At 46.8% G+C, this 17,500-nt stretch overlaps 1 protein-coding gene across 2 annotated transcripts in view; it reads right to left on the reverse strand.

The window, feature by feature from the left end:
* Positions 1-51: 51 nt before the first annotated feature.
* mid2 (midline 2) overlaps positions 52-17,500 on the reverse strand; it is a 94,399-nt gene continuing 76,950 nt past the window's right edge. For both annotated transcript variants that reach the window (XM_056599856.1, XM_056599857.1), the window contains exons 10-11: positions 7,820-8,027; positions 52-3,955 (exon numbers count right to left, since the gene is read on the reverse strand). In XM_056599856.1, the coding sequence (XP_056455831.1) occupies positions 3,496-3,955; positions 7,820-8,027 (668 nt within the window). In that variant the 3' untranslated portion in view covers positions 52-3,495. The remainder of the gene's footprint in view (positions 3,956-7,819; positions 8,028-17,500) is intronic.

Raw genomic sequence — 17,500 nt, forward strand, 5'->3', positions numbered from 1 at the left:
ATACAAATGTGTCTAAAGAAGTGTGACCCTTAACCCAGAGCCAAGAACACACAACACATCGTTAGGGTTCAGACTTTTATTTGGACTTTAAATTCACATAAATAACATTGGTTCATTTCTATCTATATCTATATCTATATATCTATATATAGATATAGATGTATATATATTTCTCGCATATCATACATTTTTTATTATATATAATATATATTTATCCCCCCTATGATTTACATTACTCTCTGGCTGAAAGTATTTCTATTCTATAGTCAAACAGAAGCCCTCTCGAGAGCCCAACACCCTGTATTTTTACCCCACGCCTTTTTTTGTGTGCTGCTCACAGAGGTTCGATTCCCGAAGGTAGAGAAGCCCATTTTCATTTTCAGTCGTAAAAAATGATTCCCCACAGTACACAAAAACCCCCCCCCCGCCCCTGCCCATAAAAAAACAACTGGGAGTTGGTGGAAGAATCTATTGCATTGCCTCTAAGGAATTACACTGCACTACAAGGGGTGGAAAACTAGGGAAAGTCATTCACTATGTATATATCATATTGTACTGTGAGGTGTGACACCAAAACAAAAAGAGCCCCCAAAACACTGCAAACTACCCCATATGAATGTGGAGTACATTTAGATCTCTACGTTGTCGTGTGAATATCCTCGACGGCCCGACCCCAAGCCGTCCGGTCGGAGTTTAGAGGGCCAGGCGTCCCGCTGACCCCTGCCACTGAGGGCCCTCGGGCCAGCGGGGGCAGTGGGGCGGGCGGGACCCCCGGAGCGCGGCTTTGCCGACCACACGGATGACTTGAGTTGTCATTTCAGATCAGTCAAGTCGCCGTGGAAACACGACGGGCCCCGGATTGAAGGGTGAGTCAGGTACGTAATGTCTGACCATCCGGGCAGAAAGGAAGGAGAAAACATTTGAAAAAATAAATAAAGCTTGGCCCCAGGCTGTTACAGCATCAATCGGTACGAGAGCCAACTTTGACCTATGAGCACAGGCCGTGATTGGCTGAAGCTCTCGGGCGATGTGACGGAATCGCTTGATCAGCTCACGGAAGGTTGGACACCGGTGTCCTTAACCAAACTCTCTCTAGGACGGGGTTTAGCCGGCTGCAGGTCAGACCAGGAGAACAACCTCCAGGGTGGAGCCATGACGCACACTCACAAAGGAAATGCATCGATGTGACCGTTTCTGCATAACGGCAATAAAAATAAAAATACAATATTTCAAAATAAAATGATAAAATAAAGGCCACCCTGTGAAGCAGACTATGAGAACAGGGGCGTACATCGTTTAAAAGAAGAAACCACTCTCTAAACGCCAGCTGGCATCAGTAGGGAGCACCGTGTGTGTGTTTATCATCAGTAGTGTCATAAAGTGTCTGTGGGGGCGATGTGTTACACATGGCGTCAAAGAGAGAGGGAGGGAAATGTTATGGCGCGCTGAAGCCCAAACATCACACACACACAAGCGTGCCTCTCTTCCATTCTCCACGCAGCGTTCCTACAACAGTGAGGCATGTTCTATAATAATTACACTTTTGATTGTCTCGATCTGAGCCGACTACTACCTGGATTCAAACACCAGGCAGAGGTCACGACCCCCACGCCAGAGAGCTGACGTAAACCGTAAAGTTAGCAACGGCTGTTTGACTGAAGAAGGGCTGAGTGTGTTTACGGTCTCTAGGAAGTGCAATAAAGACAGGCTTCGGTGAACTCGAAAAATAAGTTATGTTCCTAAGATTTCTCCCCAGTGTACTTTGTGTGGCATCTTATAATGTGTACCATGCAACATTGCGACAAGGTCGAGTGCATGTGTTGGTTTGTGTGAATAAATGTTTGGCAAACCTATTCATGAGATCGAGGTCTTCCCTGAACAGTGTCAAAGTCAACAGGTTGTTTCTTTGCCCAATATTTCTCTTGTGTCATCCCTTTTTAGCATGGTGAAAAATAACATAAATAACATCCCATTCATATCCCTTTCATGTCAAAAGAACCACATTTTTTGTGGCGAGGGAACAAATGAGGGAAGGTTCGGTCACTTGGTCAGTTTCATCCAGAGTAATCAAACATTTCTGCTTCGTCACCAGGGGATTTTATTGCTTTAAATGAACCCAATGTGAAAAAGAGTGTGAGTCCCTTTCGTCCGCCAAGCACAACAGCACGTGACTCTAGTGTGTAACACGTGTGTCTTTCACCATAGCTTTATCACGCTAACAAATGGACTGGGGAAGAAAAACACAACAACTACAGATGTGAGAGGACACGTGTTTCTGTGTTCTCTGTGTTAGGGAACGCATACACGGGTTTCAATACAACGAGCGGAAGAGCAAGATGTGATCTGTTCCCCTCACTTCTGACCAAACTCCAGGGAAATATTCCCATGTCAAAAAAAAAAGTGCATCATGGACATGCTGGGATGAACAATAAAAAGCATTGTATGTCTTCATAAATAATCAACACTTTTCAATTCTCCAATATATCTCTTATGATACAAGAGGGTTAGTCACGTCCGAGAGCATTTCGGAAATGGTCAACTGTTAAACTGGGCCACTCTAAAAACCAACCACCCAAAATAAGACAAGCCAAGATTTAAGTTTCTGCAGAGGAACACAATGTGATTCCCTTTCTGACACCATGTGTTGTAGGTTCATGGCTGGCCTCAGTTCAAGCTGTTGACTTGCAGTAGGCTTTAAAGAAGGCACTACCAAAACGCCAACGGCTTATTTTCTGTTATGTGTTTAATTCACAAGATCAAAGCATATCCCATATCGATAAGTCAGGCATAGCGATTAATAAGGTCAACTGATACAAGTTAAACACGGTTTGATTCTTTTCTCTTTTTAAATGTTTTAAAATAACAAGCGACAACTTTTGCATAAGTACAAGTGGAGAAGCCGTTCCAGTCCTGGTGTTCCCCCCGCGGTCTGCCGGGACCCCCCCGCTGACTCTGCTCATGCTGCTAGACTCTGGTCTTCAGTCCGGCTTCTGGGGTTTGGAGTGTGGATATTTTTTGTTATTAACATAATCTTTTGAAAAACGAATCATCCAATTATAATTAAAATCCAAAGAACCGGGTTTTCCGCTGCCCACTGCAGGTCAGCTCTTCACTCCTGCGTGTGCGTGGCTGCTTACACGAGAAGAAAATAAAACTTCCCACATATGAACCTCAATGTGATGGGTTTCCAGTGTCGGACGGAAACCAGCTAATAGCATCGACCGCGCACCCCGCCCGCTGCACACGTCTTTCAGCTCTCTGCTTCCAACCGACCTCCCAGAAGGTTAGAGAGAGTTGGGGCCACACGAAACATGGTGAACAAGGATCTGCTCTCCGCAATAATCCCAAAGACACCCTAATTTTCCAACACAGTCCGACCCCGGGATAGGAGAGGTGCGCAGGGGGAGGTGGGTGGGGGTTTGGGTGGGGAGTGGCTGGGGATCAGGGGTCGGTGTTCGTCACATGGCTCCCCCCCCCCACACTCCCCCCGCCCTCTCAGTGGCAGGCCTTCATCCCCGAGACGTAGGGCGACTCCTGCCGGCAGAGCCCCATCTGCTGCTGCTGCTGCTGCTGGTGCTGTTGATGGTGCTGCAGGTGCTGTTGCTCCTGCTGGTCCTGCGCTCCCCCGTCCACAAAGTCGGGCACGGGCAGCCCCGACAGGATCATCACCGACTTGTTCCAGATCATGAAGGTGGGCGCCACCGGCAGCAGGAAGGAGATGTCGAAGGTGTGCAGGTGCTGGGAGTTCATGGCGTCGTAGAAGGCCAGCGAGTTGTTGTCGTAGTCCAGCAGCACGCCCAGCCGCCGCAGCTGCAGGCTGGCCTCCACCTGCATCTCCTTGCCGTTGTGCCGCACGGTGAAGTTGTTGTTGCAGCGCGACAGCACCCAGGATGACGAGTTCTTGCCGCTCCACTCGTTCTTGGGCGCCGACTTGTAGGCCACGCCGATGGCATACCTGCAGGGAGGGGGGTGGGGGGGGGGGGGGGGGGAGGAGGAGAGATTACACACCAGGCCTGTCTGTGTCCTGTGAATGGATTTCTAGGTCGACAAATGTCTCGCGAGCCCCATTTTGCGTCTGCTATCCCTATTTTGTTTTAACACGATCAAAAAGACGCCACGGTTTGGATTTGTTTACTAAGAACCCATTCTACATTGGGGACATTGTCAATGTTGACATGTAAATGTACTACCGGATTTTGGTAGAATTCACCGATTCTCAGCGTGCAGGCGCACTGTGAAATCAGACAAACTAGTGTTTAGCAGCTCCTATAGTTGTATCTTGGTTTTGTCTCAGTTAAATCTGAACATATTAACTGCCAAAGGCAAGGTAGCTTTCTCCAACAGTGCCCACACACTAACAAATCCACACCTTTTCAAACCTTTACACACGGTTCAAATTCTGTGCAAATATACTGGCTGGGTTATAGGCAGTGATGATTCAGATTTCTAAATGGAGAGCATCAATTCAGTGGATCTGGAGGGTAAGAGCAGGATGGTGTTTTCCTTTTAACTGATTTGAACACAGCAAAAACATTCACTTCAGACTCAAAGTGAATTGCTCAGTTCGCGCTTGTAATAATGTGTGTCGAACGAGACTGTCAACTGAACACCACTTTCCCTGTTCCCCACTGAGCCAGCGCATTGCAAATGGTGGGTCAAAGCAATAAGAAGGTCACCAAAATTCGATCCAAAATTCCCCAGCGTGCTCAAGATCAGGACATTTAACATTCTAGAGATCTAACTGCTCAGTCTGTCTCTCAGTCTGTGGGCAGTGTAAACACAGAATGCTTACCGTATTTTCCGGACTATACGTCGCTCCCGAGTATAAGTCGCATCAGTCAAAAAATGCTCCATGACGAGGAAAAAAACATATATACGTCGCATCGGTGTATAAGTCGCATTTATTTTTAAACATTTAAACAAGAACGTTTAGTCTGGAGAGACTGAATAAAATTGCAATAGCAATATAGGTGTGTCGGTCCCTCGTAGTTCTGAGAGTATACCGAATTCAGTGACACCGGGATTCCACCGGACGCGTATGCGCCGCGGTCCTAAACCTGAGCGTAGATGCCTTCACAAGTCCAGCGGAGGGCTCCAGTTTTCGCCGGCCAAGTCATGCGCTGTGATATGTGTGACAGCTATGTTGCACAACATTGCAGCTAAGGCTGGGGTAGCTTTGGTTGAACCGGAGGACATTGAGGACGATGACGACGAGAATATAATTTATTCGGTGGTGCAGTAGGCTTGCAGCGTTCAGTTGTAGGCCTAATGAATGACGGTGCCATCTTGCGGCCGAGGATTATGTACGCACAATTTTGGCATATAAGTCGCTTCGAAATATAAGTCGCAGGGCAAGCCAAACTACAAAAAAAACGCGAGTTATAGTCCGGAAAATACGGTACTCTGTGTTCAAATCAGTTTAAAAATACCTTCACAGAAAAGGTGCTATCCATTTTGTATGGTACGTCCAACAGTACAAGTCGTAAGGTGTAAATCTCCCAGCTTTCTTGCGTCATTTCACGGAGGCACGCCCCCTTTTGGTCGTAGTATAAACCTTCCCACTCGTAGTTCTGAGAGCATACCGAGTTCAGTGAAGCTGACAGTACGACTAGACAACTAAAATAACTGTGGCGTGAAGTGAATTATATACTTTGTATTTGTACCACGTTTGTCATTTTAATGTTGATTTCAAATGCTCTTACACTCTTGATTACATTGCTACTTTATTCCGGTCACCAATTTATGCATTGCAGGGTCTTGCTGTGCGTGCAATACATTGTAAAGTTGTGTTGTTTGTTTTTGAGCTGGTTTGCTAAAGAGGCTAATGTAACTAACAATAACAATGACTAGCCAATGAGAAACGGGAACGCTATTAGTGCTGCAAGCCAGGAAATTACGGCACGTTCTCGCTAGAGCGGGTCGGACACACCGGTGTACCATACAAACGGATAGCACCATAACCCAGCTCAGAATTCAGACTTTTCTCACTGAGGATTTACATCTCATGTCAGAAATGAACACGGGTCTTAACAAACCAGCCAAACCCTTTAAGTGGACCACTTTACAAAATCGTTTTCCATTTTACCATTCAAAGTTTTTCCATAAAAAATGTACCATAAAACATCCATAGCTTATGATTCAGCAAACTCCCGCAACCACATATGCTTATCAGACTCCCCCCGAGGTAACAGACACTAAACTATTTAATCTTCACGTTACCGCTGTCGGCAAAGAAGGCAGGCGCTAGCCTGGGTTCAAAAGGTAGTGATTATCTGTCAACCCTCGGAATAAATGCATATGTATTCCTTGATAGAGGAACACTCAGTAATACATCTGCGTGACTGAGTGAGTGGAGGAAACAGGAAAGTAAGTAGAATACAACTCCATGAAGACAGACATGATTAATGAAATGCCTGGGAAGAGCCGGTTATAGGTTATATAACTTGTGTGTGTGTGTGTGTGTGTGTGTGTGTGTGTGTGTGTGTGTGTGTGTGTGTGTGTGTGTGTGTGTGTGTGTGTGTGTGTGTGTTGGGAGGGGGGGTAATTGATGTGGAGTATGCGGGGGCCTCATTTTTACTGGCTCCCCTGCATACACAATCTCCCTCCCACCCCCTCCCTCCCACCCACGCCCACACACTTCCTACTTCAAAGAAATTCTAACTTGTGGTTGAATTGCTGAATTTATGCTGAGATGAATAATTAAATTTAAAAGGTAGGTTTCCACTATGCAATAAAACATGGTAAGTATATGTGAATAAAAAACTAGTTTTTGTAGTAGTGTGTCTTTGCTACCTAAACAGCAATGTGTCTTTAAAGCGTTAAACATTACTTTCAAACATAGGAACTAACCTGGAAACCCTTTTGGTCATTGTAGATGATGTTGCATCAAATCAATGTTTCAATGACAAATAGCCATACTGGTCTAGACACGGTCGGCTGTTTTAAATAGTCATGAGGAACTGTCCTTGGTATTAATTACAGGTCAAAGTAGACAATGACGCGATCATCTCGAGTTCCCCTTTACGATGCGACCCATGAGCCATCGCGTCTCACACCCTGACTGACGCGATCTAGAGAGTTGACACCAGTTAGCTGCTAGCAGCTAGCTGCTACGATATCAAAGACGGCTCTGACTTGGACGCTCTTGGATGTGTCTCTGCCTGAAACGTTGACAGCAGCTTGAGCTGGTTTAGCTTCACAAGGCCCAACACGGTTACGTAGACTTTGGGGTTGATCATATGTCTACCGAGCTACGAGCTACACTAGGGGTGCGCCTGAGGACATATGTATGTGTTTGTGTGTGTGTGTGTGTGTGTGTGTGTGTGTGTGTGTGTGTGCATGTATGCATGCGTATGTGTGGGCATAGTTGTGTCTCTGTGGGTGTATTAGTGTGTGTGTGTGTCTGTGTGTGTGTGTGTGTATGTGTGTGTATGTGTGCGTGTGTGTGTGTGTGTGTGTGTGTGTGTGTGTGTGTGTGTGTGTGTGTGTGTGTGTGTGTGTGTGTGTGTGTTCTCTTACCAGGTGGACGCCCCCAGCAGCATGTGTGTGTGTCTGTATGTGTGTGTGTGTTTAAGTGTGTGTGCATGTGTGTGTGTGTGTGTTCCCTTACCAGGTGGACGCCCCCAACAGTGTGTGTGTGTGTGTGTGTGCGCCTGCGTGCGTGCGTGTTCCCTCACCAGGTGGACGCCCCTAGCAGTGTGTGTGTGTGTTTGTGTGTTCCCCTTACCAGGTGGACGCCCCCAGCAGTGTGTGTGTGTGCGTGCGTGCGTGCGTGCGTGCGTGCGTGCGTGCGTGCGTGCGTGCGTGCGTGTTCCCTCACCAGGTGGACGCCCCCAGCAGCACCTCCCAGTAGTGGCAGCCGCTGTCGATGAAGACGTTGCCGGCGGCGCCGTAGGAGCCGGTGCCGCTGAAGCGCTCGGGGGTGTGGCTCTTCTTCAGCGAGCTCTCGTCCTTCTCCATGGTCAGGCAGTCGTTGGACAGACGCAGCTTCTTGTGGGCTGTCTTGGGGTCCAGCTTGAAGGGCTGGCCTGGGGGGGGGAGGGGAGGAGAGATTAGATAGATAGATAGAGGGAGGGAGGGAGGGAGGGAGGGAGGGAGGGAGGGAGGGAGGGAGGGAGGGAGGGAGGGAGGGAGGGATGGATGGATAGATGGATAGATAGATGATAGGCCGCTGGCTGGTGGTGGCTCGCTGTTGTTAATGTTTGGCCGTGAATGAAGACAGAAAGGAGGGCTGGAGGAGAGAGGGGGACAAGCTGCTGGGAACAAATCTGGAACTGAAACCTAAATGGTGAGCGCATTAGTGGGTTGAGGCATCTTCGTGTTCACAGGTCAGACAGTATCTCAAGAATCAAGAATAGTATACGTCGAAAATATACGATCCATACGTTATTGTACATATTGGCCTGCATACAAAAGCACAATCAATTATATCATTACCTGTACTAATACACTGTATTGTCTAAAACTAAGAAAAATGTGACCCTTCCAGATATATATGTTGTTAACTGTCATGTTCAAGCAAAAAAAAGGGCTTTGGATTAAGATGGATGGAGCTGGAGTATCATTCAGTTTAAATATGGGTCTCTCCTGAACCTCAAACCCTAATGATAAAACTTAAAAATAAAGGCATGGATCAAGGTAATAATGCAGATGGTTCAGTTTCCAGAGAGAAGTATTTCCTCCTCATTGATGACCAGAGAATCTAATGTTGGCACCAACCAATTTTTCTTGTTTTATTTCTGTGACCGCTTTGGCAAGGTACATGTTTATTTTCCATGCCAATTACGCTCTTTTGAATTGAACTGAATTGCGATAGAAAAAGTGAACGAGAGGGAGAGCACGAGCGGAAGAGAGAGACTGAGAGTGAGAGAGCGAGTGAGGACAGGACAGAGAGAGTGCGATAGAGAGAGATCAGGAGGGTGAGAGAGAGAGCAAGAGATAGCGAGAGAGAGCATGAGTAAAAGAGATTGAGAGAGCGAGAGCGAGACAAAGAGCCCTAGAGAGAGCGAGAGAGAGAGAGAGAGAGGCGGGGACGGCTCAAAGAGAGACCAGTGGAGAGGAGGAGAGGGGAGGATTTGAAACACAGGGCAGAACACACTCGGCTTCAAAGCCTCAAAGCCACTGCTGAGGAAATAAAAGGACAAAAACCTCAAGAATAAAAACCTCCGACAGCAGATGATGGAAGCCATCCTCTCCTCCTCTGTGCCTCCACGCCGTTACACAACACTTGAAGATAAGCTCACGCAGAAAGCAGACGCTAGTCACTTCAACTGCAATGGAGGCAAATTGTGGTGATTTGGGCGATTTGGCAGCAGTTGGATACCACCACTTTCCTCGGGTCCAGGCATCTCAATTTGTAACAACACCCGCAATTTAGGTGTAATAGCTAGGAGGACTGGAAGGGAAGAGGGAAGGAGCAAGTTAGTGACAAGGAGAAGAGTGGAGAGAGGGAAGGAGGAGAGAGAGAGGGAAAGAGGGAAGGAGATACGAGTACGAGAGAAGAGAGAGATGAATGAGAGAGGGGAGATGAAGAAGAGAGAGAAAATAGGAAAGAGGGAAGAAGTGAGGAAGAGGAGAAAGAGAAGGAGAGAGGAAGGAGAGACAGGAAGGAGAGAGGAAAGAGAGAGAGGAAGGAGAGAGAGGAAGGAGAGAGAGGAAGGAAGGAGAGGAAGGAGGGAGAGGAGAGATGAAAGGGAAGAGAACATCTTAGATGCGGCGCTATGGATGGAGAGTGCAGCCAGAGGACTGGAGTCCACGGAGAATTCCCTCCCCCTCTCTCTCTCCCTTTATTTGCCTCTCTCTCTCTCCCCCTCCCTCCCTCTATTTCCCTCACTCTCTCTCTCTCTCTCTCTCCCTCTCTCTCCCTCCGTCTCTCTCCCTCTCCCTCCCTCCCTCTCTCTCTCTCTCTCTCTCCCTCCCTCTTTCTCTCTCCCTCTGAGTCCCTCCCTCTCTCCCTCTCTCTCACTCTCTCTTTGCTCACTTGCACTGCATCTGTTAGAGTTCATACGTCAGTCGGTGTGTGAATACGCGCCTGTGTGCATGTGTGTGTGTGTGTGAGTGTGTGCTTGCGTGTGTGTGTGTGTGTGTGCGAGTGTGCGCGTGTGGGTGTGCATGTGGGTGTGTGTGTCTGTGTGTGTGTGTTTGTGACAGGTCGTTCAGAGGTCCCTTTCCGGACCTGACATCAAACTGCAACACCTCTCTCCTCATCCCCCACATGCATTAAGACCTCCCCCCACCACCACCCCCCCCTTTCATCCTCCCCAGCTTAATGACAATAATAAGTCTCCTCCCCTTCTCCAACTGTCTCTTGTGCCGTCTCCCTTTCTCTCATATTCATTCTCTCTTCATCTTTGAGCCCCCCCCTATTCTCTGCCTCATATCCTCTCTCTCTCTCTCTCTCTCTCTCTCTCTCTCTCTCTCTCTCTCCCTCCCTCCCTCCCTCTCTCCCCCCCCCCCCCTCTCTCTCTCTCTCTCTCTCTCCCTCTCTCCCTCCCCCCCCCTCTCTCCCTCCCTCTCCCTCTCTCTCCCTCTCTCTCTCTCTCTCTCCCTCTCTCTCTCTCTCTCTCTCTCTCTCTCTCTCCCTCTCTCCCTCTCTCCCTCCCTCTCTCCCTCCCCCCCCCTCTCTCCCTCCCTCTCCCTCTCTCTCCCTCTCTCTCTCTCTCTCTCTCTCTCTCTCTCTCTCTCTCTCTCTCTCCCCCTGTCTCCCGTTAATCCGCGTGGCGATGGGCGAGCGACGGTGGCTTGTGCCCTGTTCTATACGAGACGACCGAGGGCCGACTGGGGGCCGGCAGCCAATTAGGAGCCTCGCCGCCGTCTTTTGAACTGCTTATCGCGGCCAGCGCAGCCCCGCGCTCCCAACACTGGAGCCTCTGTCATGGCTCCTCCAGGGGGAGCCGCTCCTGCGAGCGGGGGCCCGGGGCCGGGCCCGCTACGTGATGCAGTATACTGGAGGACCGTGAAGCAGGGCTGTATGGTGTGAGAGCGCCGGGTCGGGTGAATTCATTGAACTAATAAGTGTATAGAAGTATATAGTTACTAATAAGTAACTAGTAAGTGGGCCCTAGAAATGATGATGAACCACATGAGTTTGATAAGCCCAATGAAGACTGACTGAATGTCAGATAAAGCCTAAACATGAATGTAAAGGGGTTGTTTGAGTGAGGGAGGATGATCGATGGAACTTTTTGCAATGTATTGATGACGCACAATTGCTTCATAAAAGAGAGTTCATCTTTCTGTAAATTACAATACCGGGAGTCAAAATCGCCCAACTGCCTTCCTGTAAATAATAAAAACCAACCAAGTAGAACGTTGGGATTACCAAATAATAATTCCAACCAATGCGATTTTTTTTTATCAATAAACGAGATTAAGTCCCTCTCTCTTCGCTATAATACGCTAATAATTATCCATGTCTCTCAGTGTCTCGCTGCAGTGATAACCCACCCAGTGCCATTAACACCGCCTTGCAGCTCAGAGCTGCTCAGGCACCGGGGAGCACTGAACAGAAAGGAGTGAAACACTGGAACAGAGAAAGAAACAGTATCAGCGATGGGTAACAGACGAGAAGATCAGGAGATTAGGAGACATGGGGAGAAAGGAGGGAAGGGGGAGGGAGGAAAGGAGGGAGGGGGAAGGGAGGGAGGGGGGGAGAGAGGTGAAGGGAAGGGGAGCTGGCTTCCACCTTGTGAAGTTCTTCAACAGTCAGAAGACTGGAGGACTGATAGTATCTGGGTAATGGACTTTATTTTCAATTCCAGCAATTACACTGGTGCTAGTTAGTTCCCCGCGACCTACTGGCCCCTCCTTCCTGGCATTCTTTCACCAAGTGTTGTAAATATATACGGAAGTAATGGAGAAGTGAAATAAATCACGATCTACTTGCATAACTGAACAATTGTTGCAGCTGCAACAGCAACTCAGTCACGGTGGTGACTATCTCGATGACAGAGTCGCGGTTATCGCCGCGCACAATCGATCTCTAAAACACACACAAACACACACACCACATGTGTACACACACCATCCGACACACGCAGACAGAAACAGTTTGAGATGAATAGCCTGCACGCCATCCCTCAGCATGTGAGATGCTGCCACGGTGACAGGACTCAGGGGGGGTCTGGGAGGACACACTGATGCAGACTGACGTTGTGAGCCCAGACACGCCATTTCTACTGTTTAAAACGGTGAACACCAACGTCCGCAGTCTACCGTCGCTTTGGATCAAAGAGTCTGGATCAAAAATCTCTGATGGAACGTAGAAAGAATAGTTTGTTTTATCGTTGCCTACAGCGATGGCTGTTTAAATGGAACTGAATGAAACAATTAGTTCTTATGTAGCACTTGCGGTTTGACAGTCTTGTCATCTTCTCATGTGTTCACTTTAGGGGCCGGCAGAAGACAGGGGCCCATCATGGGAGATGCCTGCTTGTCAATATTATGAAGGCTCCTTTAACAGGAAGTACAGTGGTTGGTGTCCCCAAGGGGCGCATGTCAGGAAACATCCTCAGCCAGGACTCCATCTCCTGTTCCGCTATCAGAAGAAAGAACGGTACTTTCATTCATTCATTCATTCACACCCTTAATGAAACGCACGCAAGCATCCACACACACACACACACACACACACACACACACACACACACACACACACACACACACACACACACACACACACACACACACACACACACACACACACACACACACACACACACACACACACATACCCTCTCCTTCTTTGTTACTGTCATTCTGTCATCTGCTGTCAATATGGATGCTCAGAACAGTTAGCAAAAATAATGAGTCCCAGTGTCCTATATGCGCTGCCCATCAAGGCTGTCCAATGTGCATCCACAGATTAGCTGTCGCTCTTTTCTTTCTCATATGCAGACCCAAAGAAATATAGGAGGAAGGAAATCCCCAGAATAGATGTAATGAGATTTGCCTCGCACGCCTCAACAATGGTGCCGTTAAATATGTATGGATTATAATGTTCTCTCTCCGCCACGAACCGACCTCACTCTCATCCCAGCAAACCCACATCCATTTACTGTGCTCTCCAATGGGAGGAGGAGGGTGGGAGGAGGAAGATGAGGAGGAAGGAGGGTGAGGTGGATTGATTTGCATGCCGGGACAGGAAACAAAGAACAGACCAAAAGTTACACACATATATGCATACAAACAAGCACACATACACACAAATGCACTCACACATTCACACATACACATACAAACAAACACACACACACACACACACACACGCACTTGCACGCACACACGCACACACATACAAGCTCACTCAATCACTCAACAGAAACAGAAAACAGAAAAACACACACACACACACACACACACAAAAACACACACACACACACACACACACACACACACACACACACACACACACACACACACACACACACACACACACACACACACACACACACACACACACACACACATACACACACAAACACACACACACACACGCACACAAAACGACAAATCCCTAGGCCTACCGGGCTGCACCTGTTTTATAAATCAAGAGACAATTAGCTTATGTAACCCTGGAAGGAGGAGAGGCAGAGGTACCCGGGAGAACACACAGACATGGTACAGCATGTGTAGACGTCGGAGGAGATTCATTACAGTGTCACTGTCCCAGACCATTGTCCAATCATGTGCCGGTACGTGAGCTCCATGTTTTCACGGGCCCTGTTCATTCATTCATGTGTATGTATGGTTAAGTGTGTTCTGTGTGAGTGTGTGTGAGTAATTTATATGCCAACCCCTAAGTTTTAACATACCGCCGTTTGAACAGAGCCTAAGCAGACTGAATAGTGAGCCTGTGCCCGGATCTGAACCCTTCAGTCTGGTTGTCTTGTTTCTGTTTTCACTATAGCGGGTGGGAATACATCGGATAATGACAGCATTAGGACAAGAAGGAACAATAATGAGATTGAAAACAAGATTAAACCAGCCAGGTTTGTTTATGGCTAGACTATTTTCACTGGCATTCATAATAATGTGATGGTTCAATACTCCATTAAGAGGAAGAGACTACAGTGAACATAGTTGCTGGGTTTGGCGTGAATGTCGCTGCCTGTGATCCAAGTGAAGTGAGAAGACAATTAAAAGTCACACGATGCTGCCTGGTTTTTGAACGAGAAACAATCCAGCAGTAACACAGATGAGTCTGCTGCATGTCTGCCTGCTGTGATGACAGAAATTGGTCTTATTAAATAGAACTAATCATCTACAGCCTATAATTGAATTGAATCAATGGCCGTTGGTGCCGAATACAATACACTACCGTTCAAAAGTTTGGGGTCACCAAGACAACTTCATGTTTTCCATGAAAACTCCAACATTTATTCAAAAGCTTTTAGCTGTGCTAACATAATTGCACAAGGGTTTTCTAATCATCAATTAGCCTTTTAACACGATCAGCTAAGCAATGTAGAATTAGAACACAGGAGTGATGGTGGCTGAAAATGGGTATCTGTGCACCTATGTAGATATTCCATTAAAAATCAGCTGTCTCCAGCTAGAATAGTAATTTACCACATTAACAATGACTAGACTGTGATTCTGATTAATTGAATGTTATCTTCATTGAAAATAGCAGTTATTTTCTTATTATTAGAAGGATATTTCTAAGTGACCCCAAACTTTTGAATGGTAGTCTACATACAAAGTGGCCTAACTGGCACACTCAAAACGTATCTCAACTCCTGGTTGAATACACAATTTTTTTTGATCATTTTCAGCTAATGGGTAAATACATTCTTCCCCCACTACTAAAACAAACAGTGGGCACTCAACCCCATCCACTCATCTCTCTAAACAGCGTTGTGCTGTCTTCTGTTTTATCGGCCCTCACCTTCTTCTTCTACTCCAACCCGTCTCTCTCTCTCACTTCAAATCCTTTACACTCCACCTAACACACCTCTTCATATTCTCCATGTGAGGACGGGCAGTCCTGGACGGGCGTGCGGAGGAGTGGTGACCGGACAGGAAGTGCACGCACTGATCCTGCACATGGATGCACTATTGGATATGACAAACCAGTCACACACACACACACACACACACACACACACACACACACACACACACACACACACACACACTAGGGATGTGTCGGTCGCGACTGATTCGTTACAAAGAACGAATCCCGAACGTGAACGACAAGAACTGGTTCCCCAAAACAAGAAGAACTGGTTCTTTGATTATTTTTTTTTAACATAAACCAAACATATGGTCACGTAAATAAAATATACAAACGAACAGAGCTCCGTCTCCCCGCGACTTATATTGATTGAGTCTACAACTTCCTCAAAGATTCAGCCAATGAGAGGTTGCAATGGTGTTGGAATGGCACCTGGGTAAACCAATGACAAGGCGGTACCGTCGAATATGCGCGCTTTCTCTCTCTGACGTATCTTGGGTCATACCATTCGACTCATATATCCCCCTACATTTTTTCGAAAATAGACTTGACCTCCATCTGTTTATTGGATAAACGCATTTCCCAATCCCAGGAGTCTTTGCTCCATTCTACGTCAATTTAAGAACAAACAAAGAAATTAAACTGCAGTTCGTATTTTTTATTTATGACCATGCAAGTTCTGTAATGCCTGAACAATGAAGAATTAAATGTAAAGTAAAATAAAATTATAAATGTAAAACCATGAATGAAATATAGAGAGTAAGCAAGTGGTATAAATATTGGTGGGACGTTTGACATAAAATATAGCATCTACTATAAAGCATCTCCAAACGGCGGACTGCGGTCTTGACAGTCCTATCCGGACCCACGACCAATTAAAAAAAAAAAAAATTATAAAAAAAAGTTTTTTTATTTTAAATTTTTTTTAAGATGTAATCTGACGTAACGAACGAATCAAAACGAACGAATCAAATAAACGAATCGTTATAGTGAACTGAACTGAAAGAACTAGTTCCCGGAAAAGAATAATTTTGCCCATCCCTAACACACACACACACACACACACACACACACACACACACACACACACACACACACACACACACACACACACACACACACACACACACACACACACACACACACACACACACACACAATTACACATGCACTCGTTCGTACCGTACATACCTGCATATTAATGATGACGTGCTCACCATATAAGTGCATGCATGCCTTTACACATACACATTAAATCGGGTACACACACACACACACACACAGTCACACACACAGTCCCATGCACCCATCAGACAATAAAAAATGCATAGATTCATGGAGTCGGACCCCTTACACTATCGCACCTTCCAAGGGCCACATGCCTAATGCGTGTTTGTTTAATAGAAGCTGGAAGTAGTTTCCCATGTCAGCAGCCCCATACAGATCCTTAACACTACACATAGCCTCTCCTACGCCCTGTTCCCGTGGCCTAGTTCTATTCTGGAGACGGCAGCGGTGAATGGTTTAGCTCCGGGAGGATGTTTTCCAGACGATACCAAAGGATGTGTCTTTGCAGAGCTGACAGGACGATCAATGTTTAGCTCTCCTACAAAGGCACGCGCAAAGATACTAAAGGAGAGCTAAATAGTTCCGAGAACATTTGTTGATGCACAATTCCTTTTTATAAACATTAAACATAAAAGGAGAGAGAGGTAAGATAACAGAGGAACCATGTATAACCTGATAAACGTCATATTTGTAATACTGTAATGTTTTGGCAACACTGTTTGTTTAACCACAATAGTCATGTCAATAAAGCTTTTTGAATTTGGATTTCAGGGAGGAAGAGAGAGAGAGAGAGAGAGAGAGAGAGAGAGAGAGAGAGAGAGAGAGAGAGAGAGAGGGAGAGAGAGAGAGAGACAAAGAGAGAGAGAGAGCGCAAGACAGAGAGCCAAAGAGAGAGAGAGCGCGAGAAAAAAAGTGATAAAGAGAGAGAGCGCGAGTGAGTGAGTAAGTGAGTGAGAGAGAGAGAGAGAGAGAGATTGCGCACGAGAGAGAGCAGGTAAGATAACAGAGGAACCAGAGAGAGATATGGAGCTGGGGGGGGTAGGACATCCCATTATCTTGTGCTTTTTACCTTCCTTGACAAGTAAGAAGACATTCGCAAACTACTAAAAATCTCACTTATCTATCTTTATGTTTCTTTCCTACGTCACCTGCAGTGCATATACTAAAAAAATGATTCACAACATACAGGCCGTCTTGTCTTGTCTCCCTTGTGTATCAACCACTGCGGTGCCCGATCAGAACGTGTCTGACCGGAACGGCCTGGCCTCCCGTATCGCTGCCTGCAGCTTTCTCCAGAACCGCTCATCCAAACAACTTCACCCTCTGCCCTGCGGCCCTCGGGTCCTCAGCAGTACACCCACCAAGTGATTAGGCGGTCGGATGTACGGTTGTTGAGAACATCGGAGGACAGACGTCCATACAAAAGCACACATACGAGAATGCACGCAAACATCCAGACACCGCCTCTCTCTCTCT

The sequence above is a fragment of the Gadus chalcogrammus genome, chromosome 10 (genome assembly GCF_026213295.1).
Source record: "Gadus chalcogrammus isolate NIFS_2021 chromosome 10, NIFS_Gcha_1.0, whole genome shotgun sequence".
NCBI classification, from domain to species: Eukaryota; Metazoa; Chordata; class Actinopteri; order Gadiformes; family Gadidae; genus Gadus; species Gadus chalcogrammus.